This window comes from Eublepharis macularius, chromosome 18 (genome assembly GCF_028583425.1).
Source record: "Eublepharis macularius isolate TG4126 chromosome 18, MPM_Emac_v1.0, whole genome shotgun sequence".
NCBI classification, from domain to species: Eukaryota; Metazoa; Chordata; class Lepidosauria; order Squamata; family Eublepharidae; genus Eublepharis; species Eublepharis macularius.
The window spans coordinates 29,690,788-29,713,863 of NC_072807.1; the positions used below are offsets into that span (position 1 = coordinate 29,690,788).

General features: G+C 44.1%; 1 protein-coding gene across 1 annotated transcript in view; it reads left to right on the forward strand.

Annotated features, from left to right (window-relative positions):
• Positions 1-543: 543 nt before the first annotated feature.
• LOC129345295 (tropomodulin-3-like) overlaps positions 544-23,076 on the forward strand; it is a 40,951-nt gene continuing 18,418 nt past the window's right edge. The window contains exons 1-3 of the mRNA XM_055002359.1: positions 544-640; positions 15,873-16,068; positions 16,768-16,924. Of these exons, the coding sequence (XP_054858334.1) occupies positions 15,943-16,068; positions 16,768-16,924 (283 nt within the window). The 5' untranslated portion in view covers positions 544-640; positions 15,873-15,942. The remainder of the gene's footprint in view (positions 641-15,872; positions 16,069-16,767; positions 16,925-23,076) is intronic.

A 23,076-nucleotide genomic window follows, 5' to 3' on the forward strand; every position in this document is an offset into this window, starting at 1 on the left:
AGAGAGCAGCCCTAGTTGGCCAGGAAAGCCTTCTGGCCCTGTACTTTTGTAATTCCAATGGGAGGCGAACATTCAGCACGGTTCCCAAATTTGGGTTGTTAAATTTCTGGAAATGTTCTGGGGAGGGAGGGATTTGGGGTGGGGAGGGACCTCAACAGGGCAGAATGCAATTGAGTCTACCCGTAAAAGTTGCCATTTTCTCCAGGGAAATTGATGTCTCAGAATTGGAGATAATTCGGGGAGATCGCCAGACCTCACCTGGAGGTTGGCAACCCTGATTCAAGGGCAACCTCGTGTCATGGGTGTGAGTTACAATTCATGGAACTGCTCTGATAAGAAAAAAAAGACTTTGGAACAGACGTATATTGCTCATCCCATGCCTTCCAGGCACAAAAACACACACACACAAACAAAGCTGAAGTGCATTTTGCAACAAAGGGGCGGAAGTCCGACAAAGGCAACCCGCAGTCAACATGCAATTGCCCTGCAGGGAACGAGAAGGGGCAGCACCCTGCCCTTGTGGACTACAGCTCCCATGGTGCCACAGGAGAAGGGCGCGCAGGCGCAGTCATCGGGTGGAGAAAAACCGCAGCCTTGCCGTTCTCAAAGGCTGGGCAGTGGAAGTCCTGTTCCTGGTTGGGTGAGTCTGGAGCGGGCAGGGAGCCCGGGGGGTCCGTTGGCTGGGATGGCGATGGCTGAATCTGAGCTGAGAGGTTGCATCTAAGCTCACAGCCTGCTGCTTTGCTGCAGTTTAGGGAAATGTGCAATGGGCAGAGAAGAGGAAACTTTATGAAACAGGCAGAGCCAGTCTCTTTCCCTTTCCCCACTGATCATTGATATTTAAGGGGGTTGGTAAGAAGGGATGGTGGAAGCGTTGCACCTGGGTGAGTTTCTCTATGGCTGGGTTAAGGGGGAGTAACTTGCTTACCGGAAGGAGTGGCGCCCGGGCAGTGTGAACTCTTTGGGGGTCCATGGGGAAAAGACAGCGATAGAAGTTCCAGCCCTGAGGAGGAGGAGGCTGGACCGAGAGCGGTCGGGCTCCCAAACACCCTCTTTAGGGGGGAAAAGTCACTTTCCTCTCTCCCTCTCCTGCCCCCCCTAGTCTGAAATCCCCACCCGGGAAACTCTCTTGCTCCGCCCTTTGTCACAATGAGCAAACTTTTTTCCTTTCCTCCGTTTGTCATTTATCATGAATATCTTTCCTCAGGGAAATTTCATCAGTTCCTCTTTCTCACATTTTTTGTGGTTTGGATTTTTGTGCTGCCTTTTTTTTTAAAAAGTGTGTGTGTGTGTGTGTGTGTGTGTGTGTGTCGCCCCCCTTCTGACCGTAGTGAAACCATAGTGTATATCGTCCCTATCAGGCAGAATCATAAAACCAAAGAACTTCAGGTTAAAAAAATCAGTCTGTAATTATTTGTAGTGATCTGGAGCGCATTGGTTTTGCCATCCTTTTACGATGCTTGGTGCCCTGTCCATTTGCACATCTCGCTTTGGACCTCTGGCTTTGTACAGCTGCTTTGTCACTTTTAATACTGTCATTCCTTGATGAACTAAACAAAAGGGTGCTGTTTATTTCTGTACTCAGTGCTACTTTGGGGAGGGGAGGATTCCTATCAATGAAATAATTTTAAGTAGAGTTACGCTTTCTTGCAATTTGAACACAGTAGGACTTCCGAATACATAGCACCTGCAGCCAAAGTAGGCAAGGTCTGTCGGTCCAGTTGCCCACAGACAAGTTAGGGGGATTTCCCACCTTGTTTGTTTCGAGCGAAGGAATTTGTTTTGCCAATACAACTCTGTCATTTTGCGGATAGTTTGTCACATCCCCTTAAGAGACTGCAATAGGGCTTCTGTGTATGGATTCCTTGCTCGATTTGCAACCCATTATTTTATTTATTTATTTACGTTATTCATAGTCCACCTTTCTCACTGAGACCCATGGCGGATGACATAGTGTAAGTCAATGCAGTCGACAGCTGGGACATTCAATAAACAACACTCAGGGTATATAAATGCAAATTTTTTAAGATTTGAAAACAAGCAGAAATCCAACACAGAGCTGAAACAATGCTGAAATGGAGCATCAGCAACTGATGTTCAGCTGGACAGCAGCATTGGAGGCTAGTGGCACCTTAGAGACCCACAAGATTTCCAGGGTGTAAGCTTTCAAGAGTCAGAGCTCCCTTCTTCAGACCTCAGACATTCATCTGAGTTCCCATGAACTAGCTGAATACATCTGTTGATACCGCTGTTGGAGGCCACCAGTTCCATGTACCGCTAGATGTTTTTTAGTTGATCAGCTTTAAAGCTTAAAGCATGAGTGTGTTCCCTTGCCCTCCAAAAGTGTCTGATGGGTTTATTCCTATCGATACAGCGCATTGCATATGCAAGACGATTAATCTCATATGGATTCTAGCCTGCTACTCTTTTCTGTTATGAAATGAATCGCTAAGAAACGGACCCGCCCAAGGTCACCACCCAGTGTGGGTTCTTCTCTGAATGATCTGAATACATACTGTGTGGCAGTGTGTGGAATTTTTAGGATGGAAGTATGAGCAGCTTCGTTTGTGTTGTGTGACCCAAAATATAGACTTACGTCATCATACCAAGGTGTTCCAATAGCATTGCAGGCAAAAATTCGGAAAAGCATATAAAGTAATAGTGGATTTAGTGCAAAAGAAAGTGCTTATTCAAACAGTGCATAATTAATTCATAGAACTCACTGCCACAAGATGTAGGGATGGGCACTAGATTAGAAGGAATGGCAGTTAGCTATGATGTCTAAAGGGAACTTCCATGTTCAGGGGCAGCATATCCTAGAATAATAATTGATATGGAACAGCAATAGGAAGAAGCTTTGGGTTTTGTGCCTGTGCTGTGGGCCTTCTGGGGGATTTGAATGGCTATTATAGGGTGGGGGGAATTAGACTAGATGGAGCAGTGACACAAATCAGCTGAGACGTTGTGTGTACCTGTATCTTTGGGTGTACCCAGTTTCTAACTTTGCCTTGAACACCATGCTCCCCTACACCACTCTGTATTGACCTGAGTTTTGAAAGTAGGTTCTGAGGTGTTGTGGGGAGAAAACCAGCATCTAAAACAGACATTTAAAAGTCTCGATGTGTACAGAAGTCCGTCTCTGGGTAGGGAGTCCATGCCTTTAATTCTGTCCATTTTTAACAGGAAGTTGGAAATCTGTCTCTCAGATGAAAATCTGAACTCCATAGACTTAAAGACGAGCAGACTGATCCAAAGATATGCTCTGTCTGTATCTGTAGATTGACTCCAGCCCACATAGGATTTGTGAGTGAGACCCTGCTTTATCAGATGTGAGGCTGTACACTCTGTGCATCGGATGGTGGGGTGTGACTCTTAGACCTGAAGGTGCCATAAGTCTCCTGTTTGTTTTTACTGCAACATGCTAACACTGCTATCTTTTGGGGATTACACCAGAACTCTTGCAGATAGGAACAGATTAAACGTTTGGTTAGACAAATTGTATACTCCTCACCCCTGTTATCATCTAGTTAGTTTCCAAAAAAAAAAAAATCAAAGCACTTTGGGGTAGGGATCTTCCCCTCCCTCTCGCATGAATTCAGAGGCAGGGAAGCAAGGAGGGGAATTTCACATTTGAAAAGCCATATCCAACTTCTTAAGTACAGTTCATTAAAAACATGCAGGTTTATTTAATCAAGTGTACCGAATAGAGCTGAGCATGGCTTCTCAAATCCATGCTGGGTGGCAGGTGTTCCCACCCCTTGGTTTGTGTCAATGAGCCCCATTCTAATGTTTGTGGAAATTCCTTCAACTCTGTGGGCATATTTATGTTTGAACTGATTTAATAGTGACACTTTTTCCCTGGGAATTACAGTTCTGTGAGGTTGTGTTATGGATCTTGCACATGCATTCTCAACATTTCACCCAACTACAGCTCCTAGGCAGGGCTTTTTTTCTGGGAAAAGAGGTGGTGGAACTCAGTGGGTTGCCCTCGGAGAAAATGGTCATGTGGCTGGTGGCCCCACCCCCTGATCTCCAGACAGAGGGGAGTTTTGATTGTCGAGCGGCGCGGAGGGCAATCGAAACTCTCCTCTGTCTGGAGATCAGGGGGCGGGGCCACCAGCCATGTGACCATTTTCAAGAGGTTCCGGAACTCCGTTCCCCCGCGTTCCAGCTGAAAAAAAGCCCTGCTCCTAGGATTTTCTGGGGGAAGCCTTGACAGGTGACTGTGTTATATAATTTGTAGATTTGCCCTAAAAGTATAGCATCCCTTGTTACACTCAACAGACCTTCTGGAGGATTGTAGAATCTCCAAAATTATCCTTTCTGTCAAAGTGTTCTTTAAATTTCTACTGCGAGGGGAAAATGCTGCCTGTGGGCATTCCGCGCTTGTCCCTCCTTTATTCATTTGCATTTTAACCTTGCTGTGTCTACAAGTTTTGTGTTTCATGCCACCTGACTTTTTTTAAAAAAGTGTAGAGGTATGCAGTTTTTAAAAGTATCATTACTAAGGAATGATCGTGCCGTGTAATTTGTGGTTAATAAAAGGTTAGGTATGCTACGTCACTCTAATATTAAAGACCTTCCAGTTCAGAGGAGTGCAGTAAAACTTGTCTCCGGAGTAGAAACAAAAAACAAGAAATGGCACAGGAGTGACATGACTGTCTTGCACCCATTTGTTCTGTACATGTGTACGTATTCAAATAGCTCCATAAAACTTGGGACATCCACCGAAGTGTGTTTGCTTTGGCCACCGGGAGATAAATTTACTGGGGCAATTTTTAAAAAAGCAAACTGTCTTTAACAAACAAACTTGTAGGAAGGGATGGGGGAGGCAGGCATGCTAACAAATACAGGCTGTGCCTTTTTCAGCTTCTGAGAAATGTTTCTGTGGTGCATACTTGGGGTTTCAAATCTCGTCTCTGCCACAAACTCACTAAGTGGCTGTAGGAATGGCAGCTAGCCAGCCTCCCCCCCCCCATCTGTGATATGGGAATAATAATACTGGCCTAGCTTCACTGCTGTTTTAAGCATTTCAAGCCGATAGTGTATGTGACGTGCTTCAGTTAAAAGCATTCTTTTATTGGTTATTGCCTTCCTTTTCCTACTTCCTCTGTTGCCTTAAGATTAGATTGTAAGCTCATCAGGGCAGAGATCCAGCCTGTTGCACTGTAAAGCGCCTACATACCCTGATTTCTGCTGCTAACTTAAAGGTTTAATCCACATCTTAGTTGGTTTGCTTGTTTTGTTAATATAACGCCAGCCTTGTATATAGAGCTCTTTATAGAATAGCTTGGGGGAGGGGAGGTACCCCCGGAGGAATTTTACAATCTTGACAGGGAAGGAAAGGGAAAGGCTGGCGAGGAGCACACCTTATGCAGTGAATCTTTGATAGGCAGATCGTGGCATGTTTAGCTTTCCAGCACATGAAGTTCTAGGATTTTTTGTTTTTTTACTCCGATACTGAGCAAAAAAATAGTAAGCGATCCTCTCTCCCGCTTGTTCTTCCTCTGCTGCCGCCTCGAATCACAACCCTTCCCATTAAAACTGGTTTCCAGCTGAGCTTTAGTTGATTGATGGACAATTTAAACCAATAAAACCACGCAGCCCTAATGAGGCCCAGAACCGGGCGGACCCCAAATGGGGGAGCAGATCTGATGAAAAACCCAACCTCTGAGAAATAGCCCACCTGCTATTTCAATTGTTGTTCCCAGAGAGAGGACTGCAAAAAAGGATAGAACACATTTGCTTATTCAGAAGTTGTGCCAAAAACCTTGCCGTTTGCTCTGGCTTGGCTTTGAGACATCATCACGTAGCCAGATCTGTTAGACTCCCTGGTAATATGGCATCACTCTTTCTTCCATGGTCCCTGGTTGGATGGGATTGTCTTGGAATTAATCCCCCATTTGCTTATTTTTTAAATTGTGCCAACATTTCAGATCAGAGAAAGAAACTATGAATAGATAACATAACTTTCCTTGCTAGACTTACGGTGGAGCGCTGCTTTTAAGTTTGTTCTCTCTCTCGTGTGTGTGTGTGTCTATTTCTCCTATTAAAGTTAAAACTGCTGCTTCTTTATCATGGCCAAACTAGGATTTTTTGCAGTTGCCTGTAATGCTGTTGTTTTATTATGCCCAGGGCTTTTTTTCTAGGAAAAGAGGTGGTGGAACTCAGTGGGTTGCCCTCGGAGAAAATGGTCACATGCCTGGTGGCCCCGCCTCTGATCTCCAGACAGAGGGGAGTTGAGATTGCCCTCCGTGCTGAGATCAGGGGGCGGGGCCACCAGCCATGTGACCATTTTCAAGAGGTTCCGGAACTCCGTTCCCCCGCGTTCCTGCTGAAAAAAAGCCCTGATTATGCCCCTGGTGAAGTTATTGATTGTTGTTTTAATTGATTATTGTTTTACGTCATCTTTTAAAATACCCCTCAAGAACATTTTAGCTGTGCATGTGTTGCAAACATTATTGCCACAGTTGTTGAAGATTTTCAACCTTGACGTCAATGCGCTGGTCATTCTGCTTGTTGTAATGTTAGAGCATAACAAGAGTGCTTTCACAGGAAGCTTCTAAACCCCTTGTTTCTGAATGTATGCACTTGCATGCTTTTTGCAGCTGCTCATGAAGAAGATAAACACTGGGCATATTTTCCGATTTCTCAGCCCCTGCTGAGACATCTCATATTTATTTATATTATTTTTAGTCCACCTTTCTCACTGAGACTTGAGGCTGATTACACAGTATAAGTCAATGCAAGCACAGCAGGGACATTCAATACTGGCGGCATTAATCTTGTTTCACAGGTGCAAAATGCAATAGCCTTCCAACAGATGTGCAGCCCTGCAAGAAGATGTGCAAAACCAATCAAAAGCAAATGCATATTTTATTTTATTGGGCAGTTGCTTGGAAGGAAGTGCCCTGTTTTTGTGACAATGGAGAGTTAAAACTGCTGCTGCTGTCAGGATTCTCTTGGGAGAATGTTGAATTTTTTCTCCCTTAGGCAACTGAAACTATTTCAGGACTCTGATTGATGGTGGAAAACTGATAAACTCTGTTTCCCTGGCCCTCCCTTCTCTGGTTTAGGTTCATCCAGCGGCCGATTTGGAAGAAGGTTTGAGCAAAAAATAAAAGGATCACTCTTAACTTGGGGCCAAAGCCAACTCCATTTGTTTTTATATGATGTCATTTCTATTTTAAAATATGAGTAATGGTGATCCATTTACAGAGACCATCAGTAAACCGGGTGCCACCCTCCTACATAAGAAACTTGGTGGCAAGAAAAATAAACCCCTAAAATGGCAGCTTGCTTCGTCACCTCTTCATAACAGCCTTGACAGTGCTTTAGGTCACAAGACTACATGTATTTTGCATGCATCTGCTGAACTGTTTGTTTAGGTTTTAACTCAGGGCCCATCATGGTTCCTCTCTTTGTTATGGATACATTACTTTTACGTTTGCAAACTTAGCAATTTCCCCTCATCTGAGCATAGACACTGTGCATCTTTCAGCATCTTTTCAGGTATGTCGTAGACAAACCTGTTTGTTGTGGCATAAACTTTTAGAGATCATGAGGCCTGTGAACTTTGTCCACAGTTACAATACAGGTATAGAGAGAAAATATTGCAAACCGTGGGGTCAAAAGGCAACCAAACGCAAGCTGTGCTGTGTGCGCACTATATTTCTATGCACAGTACAGAGGCATATAAGATAGGCACATCCGTGTGCATTTCATGGCTTTTTGACCCCGCTGTTTTCAATTATTATTCTTTACACTTACGTGAGTCTATAGAATCACATCTAAAATCTGCCCATTGAGAGCAGTCTTACAAGCATCTGATGACGTTTATGTGGCAATAGTTAGTCTTTGAGGTGCCTCAAGAATGTGTGTTTTGTAACACTAACAGCTGGCTGTCTAGAAGTCTGAAAGAAACTCTTGGCTGGTGGTCAGTTCCAATGGCTGCTTGCGGTGCAAGGACTGCTCGCCCGCCTCAGAACGCTCATGTCTCTTTTCCCTTGCATTTTCATGAATCCCAAACCTCAGGTTTGAAATATCACTTCTGCTGAACTTTCAGCTGATACTGCAGTTGTTGGGAGATATATTTTGACTGTGTTTTTTATCTCTTTGGGGGACCCAAAATGCCTCACAACATTCTCTCCTACTCCATTTTATCCTTACTGTAGGGACGCTGAGAGGTAGCTTATGCTAAGAGAGTGACTGATCCAATGTTACCCAGCAAACTTCATTGGCAGAGTGGAGATTCGAACCTGGGTTCCCAGATCATAGTCTGATACTCCAATCAATACACCTTTCTGGCTGTGTTCAGCACCTGAACATGATAGGGTGGTTTGTTCACGAAGTCTTGTCTTTGAAAACAACAGTTTTGCCACTATTCAAGTCAAGCGTTGCCTTAGCTAAACTCTCTGTTGACCCTCTGAGTACATCTTGAATTGTTGAGTGTGGGGGTCTATATGTGGTGTAGTGATTGGACTTGGATCTCTGAGACCCAGGTTCGAATCCCCACTCTGCCATGGAAATTCACTGCATGAACTTAGGCCGAGAGTGTTTGACTGGCCCAGCCTACTGTTGTGAGGATAAAATGGAGATGTAGTATGCCACTTTGGGTCCTCGTGGTGAGAAAGGTGGGATATAAATGAAGTAAATAAACACATATATAATATCTTGAATTCAGAATGGCACAGATACCTTCGTGTAGGTGGTGAAGGAATTCTCACTAGAGCCTTACAGCATCTTAAAGACTAGCATTTTTATTGTGACTTAGAAGAGCAAGTTTTGGGTCCAGTAGCATCTTAAAGACCAACTATATTTCCAGGGTATGAACATTTGAGAGTCAAAGTTCCCTTCGTCAGATACAAGGAGTGAAAAAAGGGAGGAGTCTTTATAATCCAGGCAGATGATGGAAGAGGTTTTTGTGGCTTGAACTTTCATGAACTGCAGTGTTCTTTTTCACATGCAGTGCAATGTCAGAGAGAGAAGCATGTGCTTGACTCTTCGTTATTTTTAATTGGATCATCCCATGAGTAGAATGAAACCTTTACAAACGCATCCCTTCTCATTACAGCGATAAGGGCGCGCTCAGGAGTTCCACTCTCTGCACAAATTCCCCCTCCTTTCCTTTTTCTGCCCCATAGTGTAGCCCATAGGTAATTTCTATAGGATATTTTAGTGTGTGATGATTTGGCAGTCATAAAGCCAGCTGCAAAGTTGTGAGAGCGGTTGCCATCTGTGTGGTAGTAACTGAGTCTCTGATCCTTCAAACTCTCAAGCGAGCATGGCCTGATGAGTTTGGCTGGCTGCATCTCCGCATGATATTGCTGTACTGCTGCCCTGTTCCTATCTGTAATTTTAATCTCATTCTGTATGGACTCATTTCTGTATTTAAAATCTTATATTTTTATATATGCCAATAAAGGCTTGCTTGCTTGCTCCGCATGATATGCAGTCTGCAAAGCCAGTTGGCCAGCTGAGTGTTCAGCCGGTCCTGTCGACATCTCATGTGATTGGGAGTTCACACAGGAAAGAGAGGAAGCATGTGATGGGACCAATGATCACATTGTGATGTGTGGTAGATGCAGGTACAGTGTCCAAAAACTGGGTAGCTGCCTGCTTTTCATGATAAGTCATTGAAATGGCTGCAAAAACGGGCCCTCGAGTAGCATCGTGGCAAGGCTGCACACTCAGATTCAGGCTGGCTGAAAAGAGCCAGAGAGTAGCCCTGGATGGGATAAGGCTACATGCGCTAGCCCTGTTGGAATTGGGGGGAAGGGGCAAAGCATGTGCACGTACACTCCTTTTAAATGTTCTCCATGGGTGCCTAACCAGCGGCGTTCCTGTTCTGAAGTTTCCCTAAGTATTCTGATCTCTTCTGACTACAAACAGATTTTCACAATGCTGGGGTGGGAGGGGAGACCCAGCCATAATGTTCACTTGGCAAAGGAGTCTGCTGCTTGGCAGTGCTGCGTAATTAGTTGCAGGAAACCATTTCCTTTTAAGATACTGGGCTCGCACTGAAAACATGCCTGGGAAGTGGGGAGGGGAAGGGAAGGGAACATTTGTGCTAGCAGAGCAAGGAAGGCTTGTTTGCCTGTTTTTATGAGATCAACTGCTATTCCAGTGTTTTGTTTTTTTAAAAAAAAACCTGACCCAGCATGTTCTACACTAGCAATGCTAACAGATGCTGCAGTGCTATCAGATGGGCCCTAAGGTACCAACGTGTTGATGCTGCTTGATGGTAGACGTGAGGTTACTCCTTTTCTCCTAACCTTCCCCGCCCCATTCCTTCTACTTTGACAGTTCCCTGTGCAGGCCTTTTCTGTTCTCCTTGCTTCCCCCTACTCTTCCTTAGGGTCCAAGCAGCTCAGCCATTTCTTTAGGAAGACCGCAGTTCAGCTGAAGCCATCCAGAAGAGATTTGGCTTGGTGAACCACTCTGTGACAGGCAGGCTTCTGGGCAAATCTCTGGCTGTGGGCTACATCAGTGGCTCTACAAACATTCCTTAGCATGTTACCTCTTAGGGTCCTTTCATGAACAAGCATCAGGTCCCATGCACGTGGAGTCATCGATACTTATTCATGAGAGGGATGGAGATCTCAGTATGCATCAGAATGCAAGAAGTGTCCCACCCTTCAGGCCTTCTGCATTCACCATCAAGGAGGTTTGAAGGGTCATAAGTCATCTAGAAGGAAGTGTCCTTTGGTTTCTTAAGGAGTGGTGTTTTGCTGTTTTCGATGCCCTGCCATTTAAAACCAAGCCTGTTGACTGGAAGGCATAACACTTTCCCCAAGGTACAGTTGCTCCCATTTATATTATGCGTGAACAAATACACACCATTGGCATGAAGGGACAATTAGCAGTCAAACAGTTTGTCGGAATCATGGCTCAGTGGTGGAGCACCTGATGTGCATGAGGAGAGTCCCCAATTCAGTTTTTGGCATCTTCAGTTAAAGAATCTTTGGTATTTGATGGTGGGAAATACTTTTTTTTCTGGCTGCAAGCCCTTAGAAGACAATACTGATCTAAATGGACCTGCGATCCACCTAGTTGGACTAGATGTAGAGGAGCTTCATATTTTGAAAATATTGTTGCAGCTAATCTGGGCAGGCCACAGGCATTTGTGGGTGTACTGTGTACAACTAAGTAATTGTACTTAGTTGTACGGAGATCCTATCAAAATTTGTCTTGGAAATTAGGCTCTTCTTAGGTCAGCATCTGGTGAGCTGTATAATTTAGGCTTTGATAATCAGGTTGTTTGCTTTTGCATAGCTTCATTGTACTAACGTAGCTGCCTAAAGGATTTTGCGATAGCCCTCAGGATCAAGGCATATCTGAAACATCACAAGTAGATCATATCCTGGTAATAGACTTGCAGTGTGGGCTGGCCCTCCTGGGTTCCTGGGCCCTGATAAAGCCTACCCAGCGCTGGGGTCCTAGGAGAGGTTAAGAAAATGTGGAAAGGCATATCCTGTGAAACGGGTTCCGTCTGTCTTTGGTTTACTTGGTCTTGGAGGTGGAGAAGGAGCCAAAAGCCACTCTAGAATATACCAGCAGAAGTGGATGAAATGAGTTTTCCAGAATGTCATGCCTATCCATTCATTGTGTGCTTTCCATATCTCTGTTGGTGTTCATAAATATAAGTTGAATAGAATGCCTATTTTAACTCTTGCTAGTATACAAGGCCCTTTTAGAGAGGGAAGACTCTTGCTTTCGGAGACATGTTGGGAATCATAGAGTTTTCTTTGTCTCTTTGCTGTTCTTGAACAGTTGTTAGATGTTCTTTAGTGCTCGTTCATAATAGTTCTTGGTTTTACTAGTAAATGTCAACTTTCTCACCCATCCCACCCTCCTCCCAAAGTGTTAGGAATTACACCAAGTTTATGATTATCTATTTGTATATTTTTGCTATCATTCTGTGTTCACTCTCCGAGCTCAAACAGTCACATGAGGAGATCAAATAATAGACCAGCAGTCACGTGAGGAGATCAAATAATCTGGCACTTCCTTTAAAGTAAACAATTGAGTTGAAATATTTTGTGTGTGTGTGTGCATGTGTGTGAACAATCTCAAGGAGATGTGTAATATGTAGCACTGGGCTTGACACACAGGATGTAGCAGCAGCTGCATTTTTCTCTAATCAAGTAAGAATAACTGAATTAGTTCTTCATGTTTACCTAGGGCAACAGTGAAAGGAAAATGTGCTCCCCTGAAAACAGCATGTACCCCTTTCCTTGTCACGGCAGCAGCCACTCGATGTTGATGTTAATGAATTGAAATCTGGTGGCAAGAATATAAAGCAGCTAGTCCAAAGTCCTTGAACCTCTGTGGTAGCAAGAAAAATATGGTGGTCCTTTTGGGTTGCTGCCCCCAGTTATGGAATGCCTTATGGAAGACCTCACAGGACCTCCCGGAACAAACTAAAGTGCTGTTCCAGAGAACTTTTTGAGTTAGAGTGAATGAAAGGTAGCAGTGAGGCCATATTCTCTGAATCAGTTTTTTTTTAAATATAGTGTTGGTTTTTATTTTCAGTTATGATTTGTCAACCACCTTCAAGGCTGCCAGTATGGATAGGCCACAGAATGGATAGGTCTAACTGATTGATTAACTGGTGAATAAGAAGGTGGGATCTCTATGCAATCCCATTCACAGGTTTTTCAGTAGCTGCCCCTGTTTTATGGAATAAAGTACCCACTTAGTTGGTATTTCAGAGGGCCTGTAAGATTAGTTCTGGGGGGCATTTGGGCCCACCTAAAGGGGTGCAGTACAGAAATGGAGGGTTGAGATGGGGTTAGATGTTTGCTGGGGGGGGGGGGGGCGGTGTTTCCATTGCTGTTGCTTTGTTGAAGGGACTCCTGAAAGCTCATACGCTGGAAATCTAGTTGGTCTCTAAGGTGCTATTGGACTTGAATCTTGCTATTGTACTACTTGTGATAATCTTATTTTGATTTTTATTATTCTTTGTTGATTTTGTGTATTGTTTCATGTTCTTACCTGGTTTGAGTTCCTGCTTGTTTTGCGAGAGAGAGGTGAGCTTGTCAATCTTTTAAATAAAGAAATATAAAAATGCAATAAAGGCAGCTTTGTTATATAGTCCCATCTTTCCTCCAGTGAGATCAGGGTGTCATACACAGCCCTTTCCTTCTCTTACCTTTACAGCATCCTTGGGAGTTAAGGCTAAGCTATGTGACTGATACAACACCCTGTTGTAGTGAATAGGGGTTTGAACCCACATCTCAAGTCATTGAGCACTCTTGAAAGTGATGCGACAGCTCATAAATGCAGTAAATATTTTCTTTTTTTGAGTAACAGCAAATGGAATGAGAATGTGACTCAGCCATTATTTGCTGTTTACTCACCTTATTTGTGTTCTACTTGCCAAGTGCATAGCTTAAGATCTCTTTGTTCAGACTTCATGGCCAAGCTGTGATGGTGACCTTGAGCCAGGGATAGAGAGAGATCTCTTAAAGATTCTGTACACCTTGCTGACTCCGGGGCTTATGCATACAGATAAGACTTCAGCATGAGGTGTGTGTACTCTGCTCTTGCCTTTCCCAAGCAGTCAAACAGGATAGTTAGTATCTCTGGGCTTCCCTTTGGTGTTAGCTGACTAAAATGCTTACTGAAATAAATTGTAGAGGTGCACTTCTTAAAAATGTGCGGTGGTGTAAAACAGTAAGGGAGAGTAATTTAAACATCCTTTGGCCTTGAGCTCCGCAATACTTGACTTAGATGCAGGGCAATGGGCCCTTAATGAACAAGGAAGTTGGAAGGGGGACTTACATTGCAGATCTCACCACCTCCCTTTTCAAAATCCTTACGTGTATTTATCCCTTTGTTTTCATACATGAGTCTTCTGCAAAGATGTCTGTTTTCAGAGGTATAGTCAGGGCTTTTTTTCAGCCGGAACGTGGTGGAACAGAGTTCCGGCACCTCTTGAAAATGGTCACATGGCCTGTGGCCCCGCCCCCTGATCTCCAGACAGAGGGGAGTTTAGATTGCCCTCCACACTGGGCGCAGAGGGCAATCTAAACTCCCCTCTGTCTGGAGATCAGGGGCGGGGCCACCACCCATGTGGCCATTTTCGCCAAGGACGATTTAAAGCTTAAAAAACTCCCCCCTTGTTCCAGCTGACCCAACATGACGTCATTGTGCGGTCCTGAGTTCTACCACCTCTTTTCCCAGAAAAAAAGCCCTGGGTATAGTTGATAACACTGTGCAAAATTAATTAAACTAACTGTGGTTAGTGTGATTGCCAGAATGTGGCACAGTCCATGAACTGTGGTTATTTAGGATGGCATCAGAAATGATTGGGCTTTAAGAGGGAGAGCCAGTACAGTGTGCTGAGGTCCTATCGATGACGGGGGGAAACCCAGGTTTAAATCTCAACTCAGCCATGCGGTGTGCTGGATGCCCTTGGATTGCTGTTTCTCAACCCAACATGTCTCACGGGGTAATTGTGAAAATGTATGGAGGAAGGGGAAATACATTATGCTGCTCTTGAGTTTCTTGGAGGAAGGGTGGGATAAAATCTTAATGGAGTATTTGAAAGGGGGATTTGTGCACTTTACAGTTGATCAGAGGCGTCCATACTTGAGTTTCCATAGCAAGACAAAATAACTGGGCTTATATAAGAACTGGGCTTATATACCACTCTTCTAGACAGATTCGTGCCCCACTCAGAGTGGAGAGCAAAGTCAAGGTTGTTATTATCCCCACAGTATGGCTGGGACTGAGAGGAGCAGTTTACCCAAGGCCACCTGCTGAGCTCATGGTTGTAGCGGGATTCAAACCAGCCAAGTGCAGAATTGTAACCCAACCACAGCCACAACACCACAGCCAAGATAGGTGTTAAGGAGTCCTGGTTCAACAGTTGGTAGCTGAGTGGAGTGTCTTATCTAAGGCCACCTGCTGAGCTCAAGGCAGTAGTGGGATTCAAACCAGCAGAGTTCTGATTCACAGCCCAACCACTTAACTGCTATGCTACAGCAGCTAACTGCTTAGTTTGAAGCTCTCAAATGACCATGGGGATAACACTTTTTGAAAGTATTTTCTATTTAAAAATAAACTGGAAAGAAGGTGAGGTGTTACAAACACGGTGGGTAGTGGTGGTATAATTTTAGATTATAGGATAAATCACTCTTGATGTGCTTTATTGGGTCATTCTTGCATTGCAATGTAGTTTGGGGGCTATTTTTGCTTCAAGCTGATGCCGTAGAAACAAACAGGGCAATCCTATGGTGAGTTACTTCAGTCTAAGCCCATTGAAGTCAATGGGCTTAGACTGGAGTAACTCACCATAGGATTGCACTGTCAGCTCTGAAAGACTGTCTTCTCCCATGCATTAGGATAGCCTGCAGAGTCCCTACTTTGGGTACTGCATTTTTCGTAAGAGCGATGCTTGATGACTGTGCAAGGAGCCACTTTAGTGCTGGCCCCCACGTTATGGAATGCTTTATCCTGAGATATCTGCCTGCCACTTTTTTAAAAATTTACTCTGGGCTTTGATGACCTTTGACACTTACATTGGCGATATTTGCTATCACTTTCTGTATTCTCACTTTCTGTTTCCTTTATTTTTCTTTCCTTGTTTTATTACGGTCAACTGTTTTTCAGTTTGATCATAAACTGCTTTGGGGGGGATGAATGGGTTGGAAAGGCAGAATGCTTTCAGTAAATAATTTTTTTAAAAACCCAACCCTCCCTGCACTGATGGAATTCTGCCACCGAAAACTGCTGCTCTGCAATATCCTGTGCGCTTGTAACCCAAATGAATTCCATTCTCTTTCCACCAGCAAGCAAATTTTGGCTGCAGAGATGCATTTGCTAATGAGTATCTCTTTTTTTTCTCCCCCGTTTTACACTTCCAGTTAATAACACATTAGTCTCCAGCTTTTGCTGTACGTTTGAGAAGCCGCTTCTCCCCCTGCTGCCAGAATTATGGAGCTCCCCTTCCGAAAAGAATTGGAGAAGTACAAGGAACTTGATGAAGATGAAATCCTGGGGAAGTTGTCGGAAGAAGAGTTGAAGCAGCTGGAATCCGTGCTGGATGACCTTGATCCAGAGGTGTGTTTTCAGCCAACTAGACTAGCTCCTGGGGGCTAAATTAGATTATCCTTTTTGGAGCTATATGGAAGCACTTCATATACTATCTTGGTTAGTAACCCCTACAACAGCTCTAGGGTAATAACTCATTATTGCAGAGGGGAGCAGAAATGGAAAGAGAGAGAGTGGCTTCCCTACTAAGTTACTCACTGAGTTTGTGGCTGGGATGAGATTTGAAGCGGAGACCTCAAATCGCAGCTGATTCTCTTGCTATTACTGTACACCAGCTCTTCTTTGGGTAAGAGCCAAAAATGAATGCCTTAATAGTACCTGGCAAAAAAAATAGTTCTCATTCCCGGATTATGTATGTGAATGAAGGGACAAAACTTAACGGTTGGAGTGGGAGAATTCGGTACAAGAAACAATAGATCACTGGGGAAAGATTCTTTGTCATTCGGTAGATTGCCCTTAACTCATCCAAGACCACCCATCCATCATTTCCTGGTACACATCCAAAGAAGATGAATCTGCAACCTTCCAAGGCAACTGACTCCATTGCGAAACTGTCCTAGAAATTTTTCTTCCCTCAAAATCTATTTCACTGTAGAGTACAAGAAAATAGCCCCTTCCACTGTTGTCTCAGTAAGAGCAGCCTTTTAATGAACAGTTGGTGTAGTTAGTTTCCTAATTAACTGTGTAAAAATGGTCTTTGTTTTGCAGAATGCCCTTCTTCCAGCAGGATTTCGACAGAAGGACCAGACTATTAAAAAGCCCTCTGGTCCTTATGACAGAGAGAAACTCCTTGCATATCTGGAGAAACAAGCACTGGAGCATAAAGACAGGGAAGACGTTGTCCCTTACACAGGAGAAAAGAAAGGTAATTGTTTATGTGAATGTATCTCACTTCCTCCCACCATGCGCATAATGTCACTTGTGATTCAGGCACTCTGTATGAACGCACAAACCATGTAAATGCATGCTCTCCTATAGTCAAGCAAGTTTATTGCCTGCACAACTGCAATGTCCAGTTGCATAGGCACTAAACTTGCTTGACTGTAGGAGAACATGCAAGTGGAACACTTGGCTTATAAGTTATACTAAGTACATGGTAGGGGGATGGAACATGCCCCTCTGCTACACGTGGTGACGCTTAACTTGGTATTTTGCTACAGTGCTGTGTGGTTGATTGTGCCATGGCCCCAAAGGACTGTGTATGACATTTCACATGCCAAAGTGGACTTTACCGCTTCATTTGCCACTGCAAACCACTTGCAACTCCCCAACAGCTAATTTTAAGGAATGGGGGACCTTCCAGAATGTCATGTAATGTGGGACAGGGTGGAAATTGGCAATATTGCCTTATGTCTGGCAATGCCCCCTTCCTCCATGCCCAAGCAGAAGATACTTCTGCTGATGGAAGAGCTATTTTATATTCAAGCTAACACGTATATTGCAATCCTGAATAATAAGTTCCTTTAGTGTAGTCCAGAGGTCCCCAGTGTGGCATCTGTAGGTGCCATGGTGCCTGCTGACACCTTTTGCGGTACCTGTGCAATGTTTTTAGAAAGTGGGCAGATGTGTATATGCAAGGAAATATTTTTAAACCATACGCTCATTTTACCAGATGTTCTGTTAAACTGAGCTTCTGCCTGAAATGTGGAAGAGTTATTAGAATTATGCATTACCTCATTTCCTGACATTTTGTGGTTGGCTCCACCTCCTTGTGGTGGCCATTTTGCAGCTGCACCCACCACCCTATCTCAGAATTCCAAATAGATTGAGCTTCCTGATCAATCTGAGCAATGATGACTGCCTTCAGATGGCTGTTAAAAAAGAAGACCTAGTGCAGCCAGGAGTGGCTTTATCCACAGATATTTCCTGGTGAGGAGAGAGGCTTTGACCTAGCTTTCCTTGCATTTCTTCAAATGGTGCATTCAGTATGATTTCATACAACACCCGCCATTAACAGGTTTTTGTCCTGTATACCGTGGTGTGTGGGTGTTAAAAACATCTTTTAAATGTTATGGCTTCATTTGACATATGTCACATTCAACATAAGAACAAACTGTAGTTTGCCATTACAAAAATGAACCTCAGATTTGCATGTACCCTCCTCCTCCCCTTGTGTGCCGCTCTGGATTTAGGTGTCCTGGTATGCAACAAACCACAGTTCGTCTCTGAGTGTGAACCGCACACTGATGGTTTGTTGCCTCTACTTGGGATTCCAAAGTAGGACTGATCAAATGAATTAATCGCCCTGGCTTAATCTTGGTTTCTAGGCAAGAAACAAACCATACTTTGCAGTTCAGGCAGGAGTATTATCACAAACGAACATTGCAGAGTATTGTGCGCTGCTGTTTCTGAGAAATGAACAATCTCATGTTGCCAAGCAGGAAATATTTTCAAACAGTTTGGAAGCTGGCATTAAGGCATAACACAGGTTTTTGTGCAGACCGATGTTACCAACCAGACTGGTTTACGACAAGCAAACCTGTTTCTTCCTGACACGTTTGATGTTGGTCTGCAATTACCTGCTCCTAGAAAGGGAAAATGAAAGGCTGAGCAATAATTGGAAGGGTGATTAGTGGGTACAGATCCCTTTTTTCAGAAGAGGCTCAGCCATCAGCCCAATTCATACATTACTTCTGTGGAGTGATTTTCTCTGGAAACTACTCACTGTTTAGTCACCCATGGTGCTTTGCTAACCTGTGAATCTTCAAGTTGTGTTGGGTTTCCCGGGTTAGCAGCTCAGTTAAAACCATGTGAGCCGCTGCAATGCGTGTACAGCCAGTCTGTCTTCAGGGCTTGTAGTTCTCTGAGTGACTGCTGTAGTTTCTTAGTCTCCAGAAATGTTCGTGTTTGTGGTTCTGAAAACCAAATAGTTTAGAAAAGTATCGCCTACATCTTTGCTTCTGTGAAATGTAGTGTGGTAGAACTGCAAAAAAAAGAAAGAAAGGAAACATGCAGAAGGAGTACAGCAGAGTCTTTCCCGTTCTTGGTTTATACTTCCCAAAGGGTAAAAAAGCACATCTTTGTGATCAACCAGTTGCCATAACTGGTACTGTCCCAGTTGTTGATGAAAAATACAATTGGCCATTGTTACCCAAGAGAGAACTGATGTAACTAACTTCCTTTCATGAAATGACATTTAAAAGTATAGATTTCATTAATTCAACAATGGGAGCTTTGTGGTCAATGAATATCAGGAAGGGCTGTAATTAAACTTCATTGCAATCAAGAACTGTTCCGTTTGCAACCCTGGTCTTTCCGTACATGTCTGCTTGGAAGTCAGTCCCACAAAGTTCACTGGGACTTGCTCGTCTATAAGTGAGCAGGCTATTGCCACCAAAGCAGTGTTAGGTTAGTAGGCTGGCCTGCTGTTTCTTTGTTGAAATCACTGTAACTGAAGCTGTAACCAGACTGACTGAGCATAGAAATGGGAGGATCCTATGTTTCCAGACAGTCCATCTCCAAAAGTGTTACAGTCCACAAGTCGCTCTTGATCATTGACTTCATTGTGTTTATTTCTTTCACATAACACACAGTTTATGAATTTACTGTTTTGAGGTGTGATGGCATTAGCCCACACCCGAACTGTGTGCTATGTCTGTAATGGGTAGTAGAAAGCCCCCACTCTCCTGGCTTTCCACAAACAATGCAAAACTGAATTATTCAAAAAGGCTTTTTACTCAGTTATGAGGGCTGTATTCTAGGGAGGGGGTCTCAGATGCTTCACTCGTAAGTTAGGGACCATCAACTTCACCCCTGCGTTGCCTTACATACTATCTGTTGCTTTAAATATGTGTTGAGCTACCTGTGCTTCATGTTGTCTAATGTCAGTCCCAGAATTGCTTATGTTCTGTTTCAGCATCTCTTCAGCTCCGTTTTGGATTCTTGCTAATGCCGTGTCTTTGTAAACTTGTGTTTATTTACCCTATGGCATTGTTTATGGAAATGTCCTTGATACCAACTGTACTAATCTCACGCTGTGTAATCCACCTTGAGTCTCAGTGAGAAAGACAGATTATAAATGACATAAATAAACACAAAGAACCCAAACAAATAAATAAAATAGTAGTGAGGACGAAGGGGCTTCAGCCATTCCCACCCCCTGTACTGTTTTCATGATTTGCTCCATTGGGGGGGTCTGCATGTGAACTGATGGGTTACACCCACAAAGTCCCCCAGTGGGACAAATAACTCCAGTTTCATGTTGGGAAAATGAGGGCTGGGGTCTGAAGCTCCCTGCCCCCTAGCTGTTGTTGGCCAAGTTGACCCTACACATGATAAATTGTAGTTTGGCCTTTACGTGGCTTTCGGAGAGTATCAGGTGAGCATATCGAGGTTAGAGATAGCAGTGGCTGCTAGCTATCGTGCCTAAATGGACTATCCCTGTTCAGAGGTAGGGATCTCTGAATGCCAATTACTGGGGTGAAGGGGGAGGTGCAACTACCTCCATGCTCACAGACATCTGGTTGGCTGATGTGGAAAACGGGGCTGGACTAGAGTTTTATAAAGTTTTCTGCATTAATGTTTGTAAAACATTAAATTGTTGGATGGGCTATTATTCCATTTTACACATTACACTGCTTATCGTATGCGCTAGGCTTTGCTTCAAACACTTTCCACGACATCTATATCCCATTGTTTTCTGTGGCTTGGTTCTCAGTTCTCTTTAAAACTGCAGCATAACGAAGTTGAAAGGCATTCTCATGTATGTTTGCATATCTGGAGTGACCCAGTGTCAGCTGGCTTAGCATTAGATCCATTTTTAAATGTTTTTAATCTTTAGGAATTGTTCTTCTGGAAAATTCCAAGCTGGAAACTACAGCCAAATTTCCACTTCAGCCCTGTGGTTCTCTGTGCTTGTGTTAACAAAGCTTTCAGGTAATTGGTGAAGTCAGCAGGGAATTGTATACCTCTTAAAAATTCCTTTTGAATATTAGTTTGAATGCCAAAGGTGTTTTAGAGTGGACCGTACCTTTCGGCTTCAAGCCCCCAGTCTTGCACAGACCAGTTCACAGGCCGTTTGGAGCAGGATTCTGAATTGGTGAGGGTGGGGGGACAAAGCACCCGTCCTCGCCATAGGAGCTGCTCAGATGCGGCCCTCAACACTGCAAAGGAAGGCCTCGCATCTCCCTTCTCAGAGCTCGGAATGCTATTGGGGTTGTTTCTTTGTGTCATTTCAGTTGTGATAGTTGCAAAAATGCAGGCATTCCATATGGGAGGGGTTAACCCCCCCCCCCCCACACACACAATTTTTAAAAAGAAGTGTTCTGATTTTTCTGCAAACCTTACATTTTTCTTTTGCTGAGTGAACCCTGATGTGTAATTGGGGGGGGGGGGAACAGATGTTCTCTTAGTTCTCTAATCTCTGTGACCTCACCTACTTGAGTTGTATTTGTTTTTCCGCTGTACGTAATCTCCCCAGTAGTCCTCCAAAGCTCTTATGCTGTTATGCTCAGAAGTGTTATGCTCAGAAGTGTTTTCCCAGTTTCGAGCTAAGCAGTCGGCCATGTCTCCTCATGTGATCTCCTCTTGAAGTAAATGAAATGTTCTGAAGTAATCAGAAAAATTACTTCTGCGACCCCTTCTGAGATTTTTTTTTAAAAAAATGCTTCTGCTGCGTTGTGTGTGAGGGGGGGGGCTGGGGAATCTCCCAAGTGTTCTGGGCCTTTCGCCCAAAAGTTAGGTCATTGTTTCCAAAGACTGAAGAGATCTTACCCCTAAAATAAGCTGAAGCTGAAGCACAGGCTCATTACAGGTGAGCCTGAACGAGATGAGGCTTGTAGGTAGAACTGTGTCTTATGGCACCAACTTCCTGTTGCAGGAAGTTTTCTTTAAGAGGGAAGCCGCTCATAATAGGCTCAGTTGCCGCATTTAAAAATAGCCCCGCGATATTAATATTGGGCCTCACATATCGGAGCCAATCCTGTGCGTGTTCATTTGGAAATAAGTCGTGTGCAGGTCAGTGAGCAGGTGTGCTTAGGATTGCCAACCTAGGGCTGTGTGGTAAGTGTGTGTTGCCTTCTGCAGGTGCTGCTTTGGGGATGGGGCAGGGAGGAGTGGAGCAGCCATGGATGCCTAGAAACCTCTTTAAGGCTTTCCCTGCAGGCTGTTTTTCTGCGCGAGGTTCCCACCTGCCCCAAGCAGCTTCTCCACGCATTTGCTTGCTCGTGAGATTGAGTAGAAAAGCAGCCTGCAGGAAAGGTTCAGGCCGCATCCTCTTTCTTCAGGCACACCCCCCCCCCCGCCAAAACATGCACACACTGGTCTTCTGTTTAAATTTGCAGCCGCACATGGTTACTGTTTATTTTTTAGATAAAGAAAGCAGGAGGCTGCTGCATAGATTTGCCGTGTAATGTTTGCTGTTGGTTTTTACTTTGCCCTTCCCCCTAAGAGCTTGGGGCAGTAGACATTGTCCCCCACCCCCACCCCATGCACCACTGTTTTATCCTCATAACATCCCGGAAGGTAGGCTAGGCAGAGTGTGTGCAGTAGACCCAGCAAGCTTCCCAGCAGAGTGGGGATTTGAGTGAGAGTTTCTCCTAGTTTACTCCATTTGCCACACCACACCAGCTCTTAGTTTGGCTTCCAGGCCATGTCATTTCTGTGGATACCATATTGCTGGTGTTGAACATGAAGAGTAGCTTGGTTAGCCAGAGCAGGACAGCAGCATGCCACCATCCTGGGTTCCTTGGATGCTCTAGGTGAGGGAATTCTCTACTGTACCTGCTCCTTCTTTCCCAGTAAGTGTTGTCGGAAGTTTGTAATAATACAAAGCAGTTTGTAATAATACAAACTGCTTTCTGCTTCAGCAAGAAGGGGGTGTGAGGGGGAGGAAGGACCTTGCTGGCCACTTCTAGCGCTCTGCGCAAATAGCATTCTGTTGTTAGCCAGGGTGAATGACGGCTGCTTGACAGAAATGCTTTGCCGAGGCAGTCCAGAGTAAGTACTTCAGGATGGGGGGATGACAGCACATCGATGATCTTTGTGTGCTTGCCTAGCTTCCATAATATTATTCTGAAC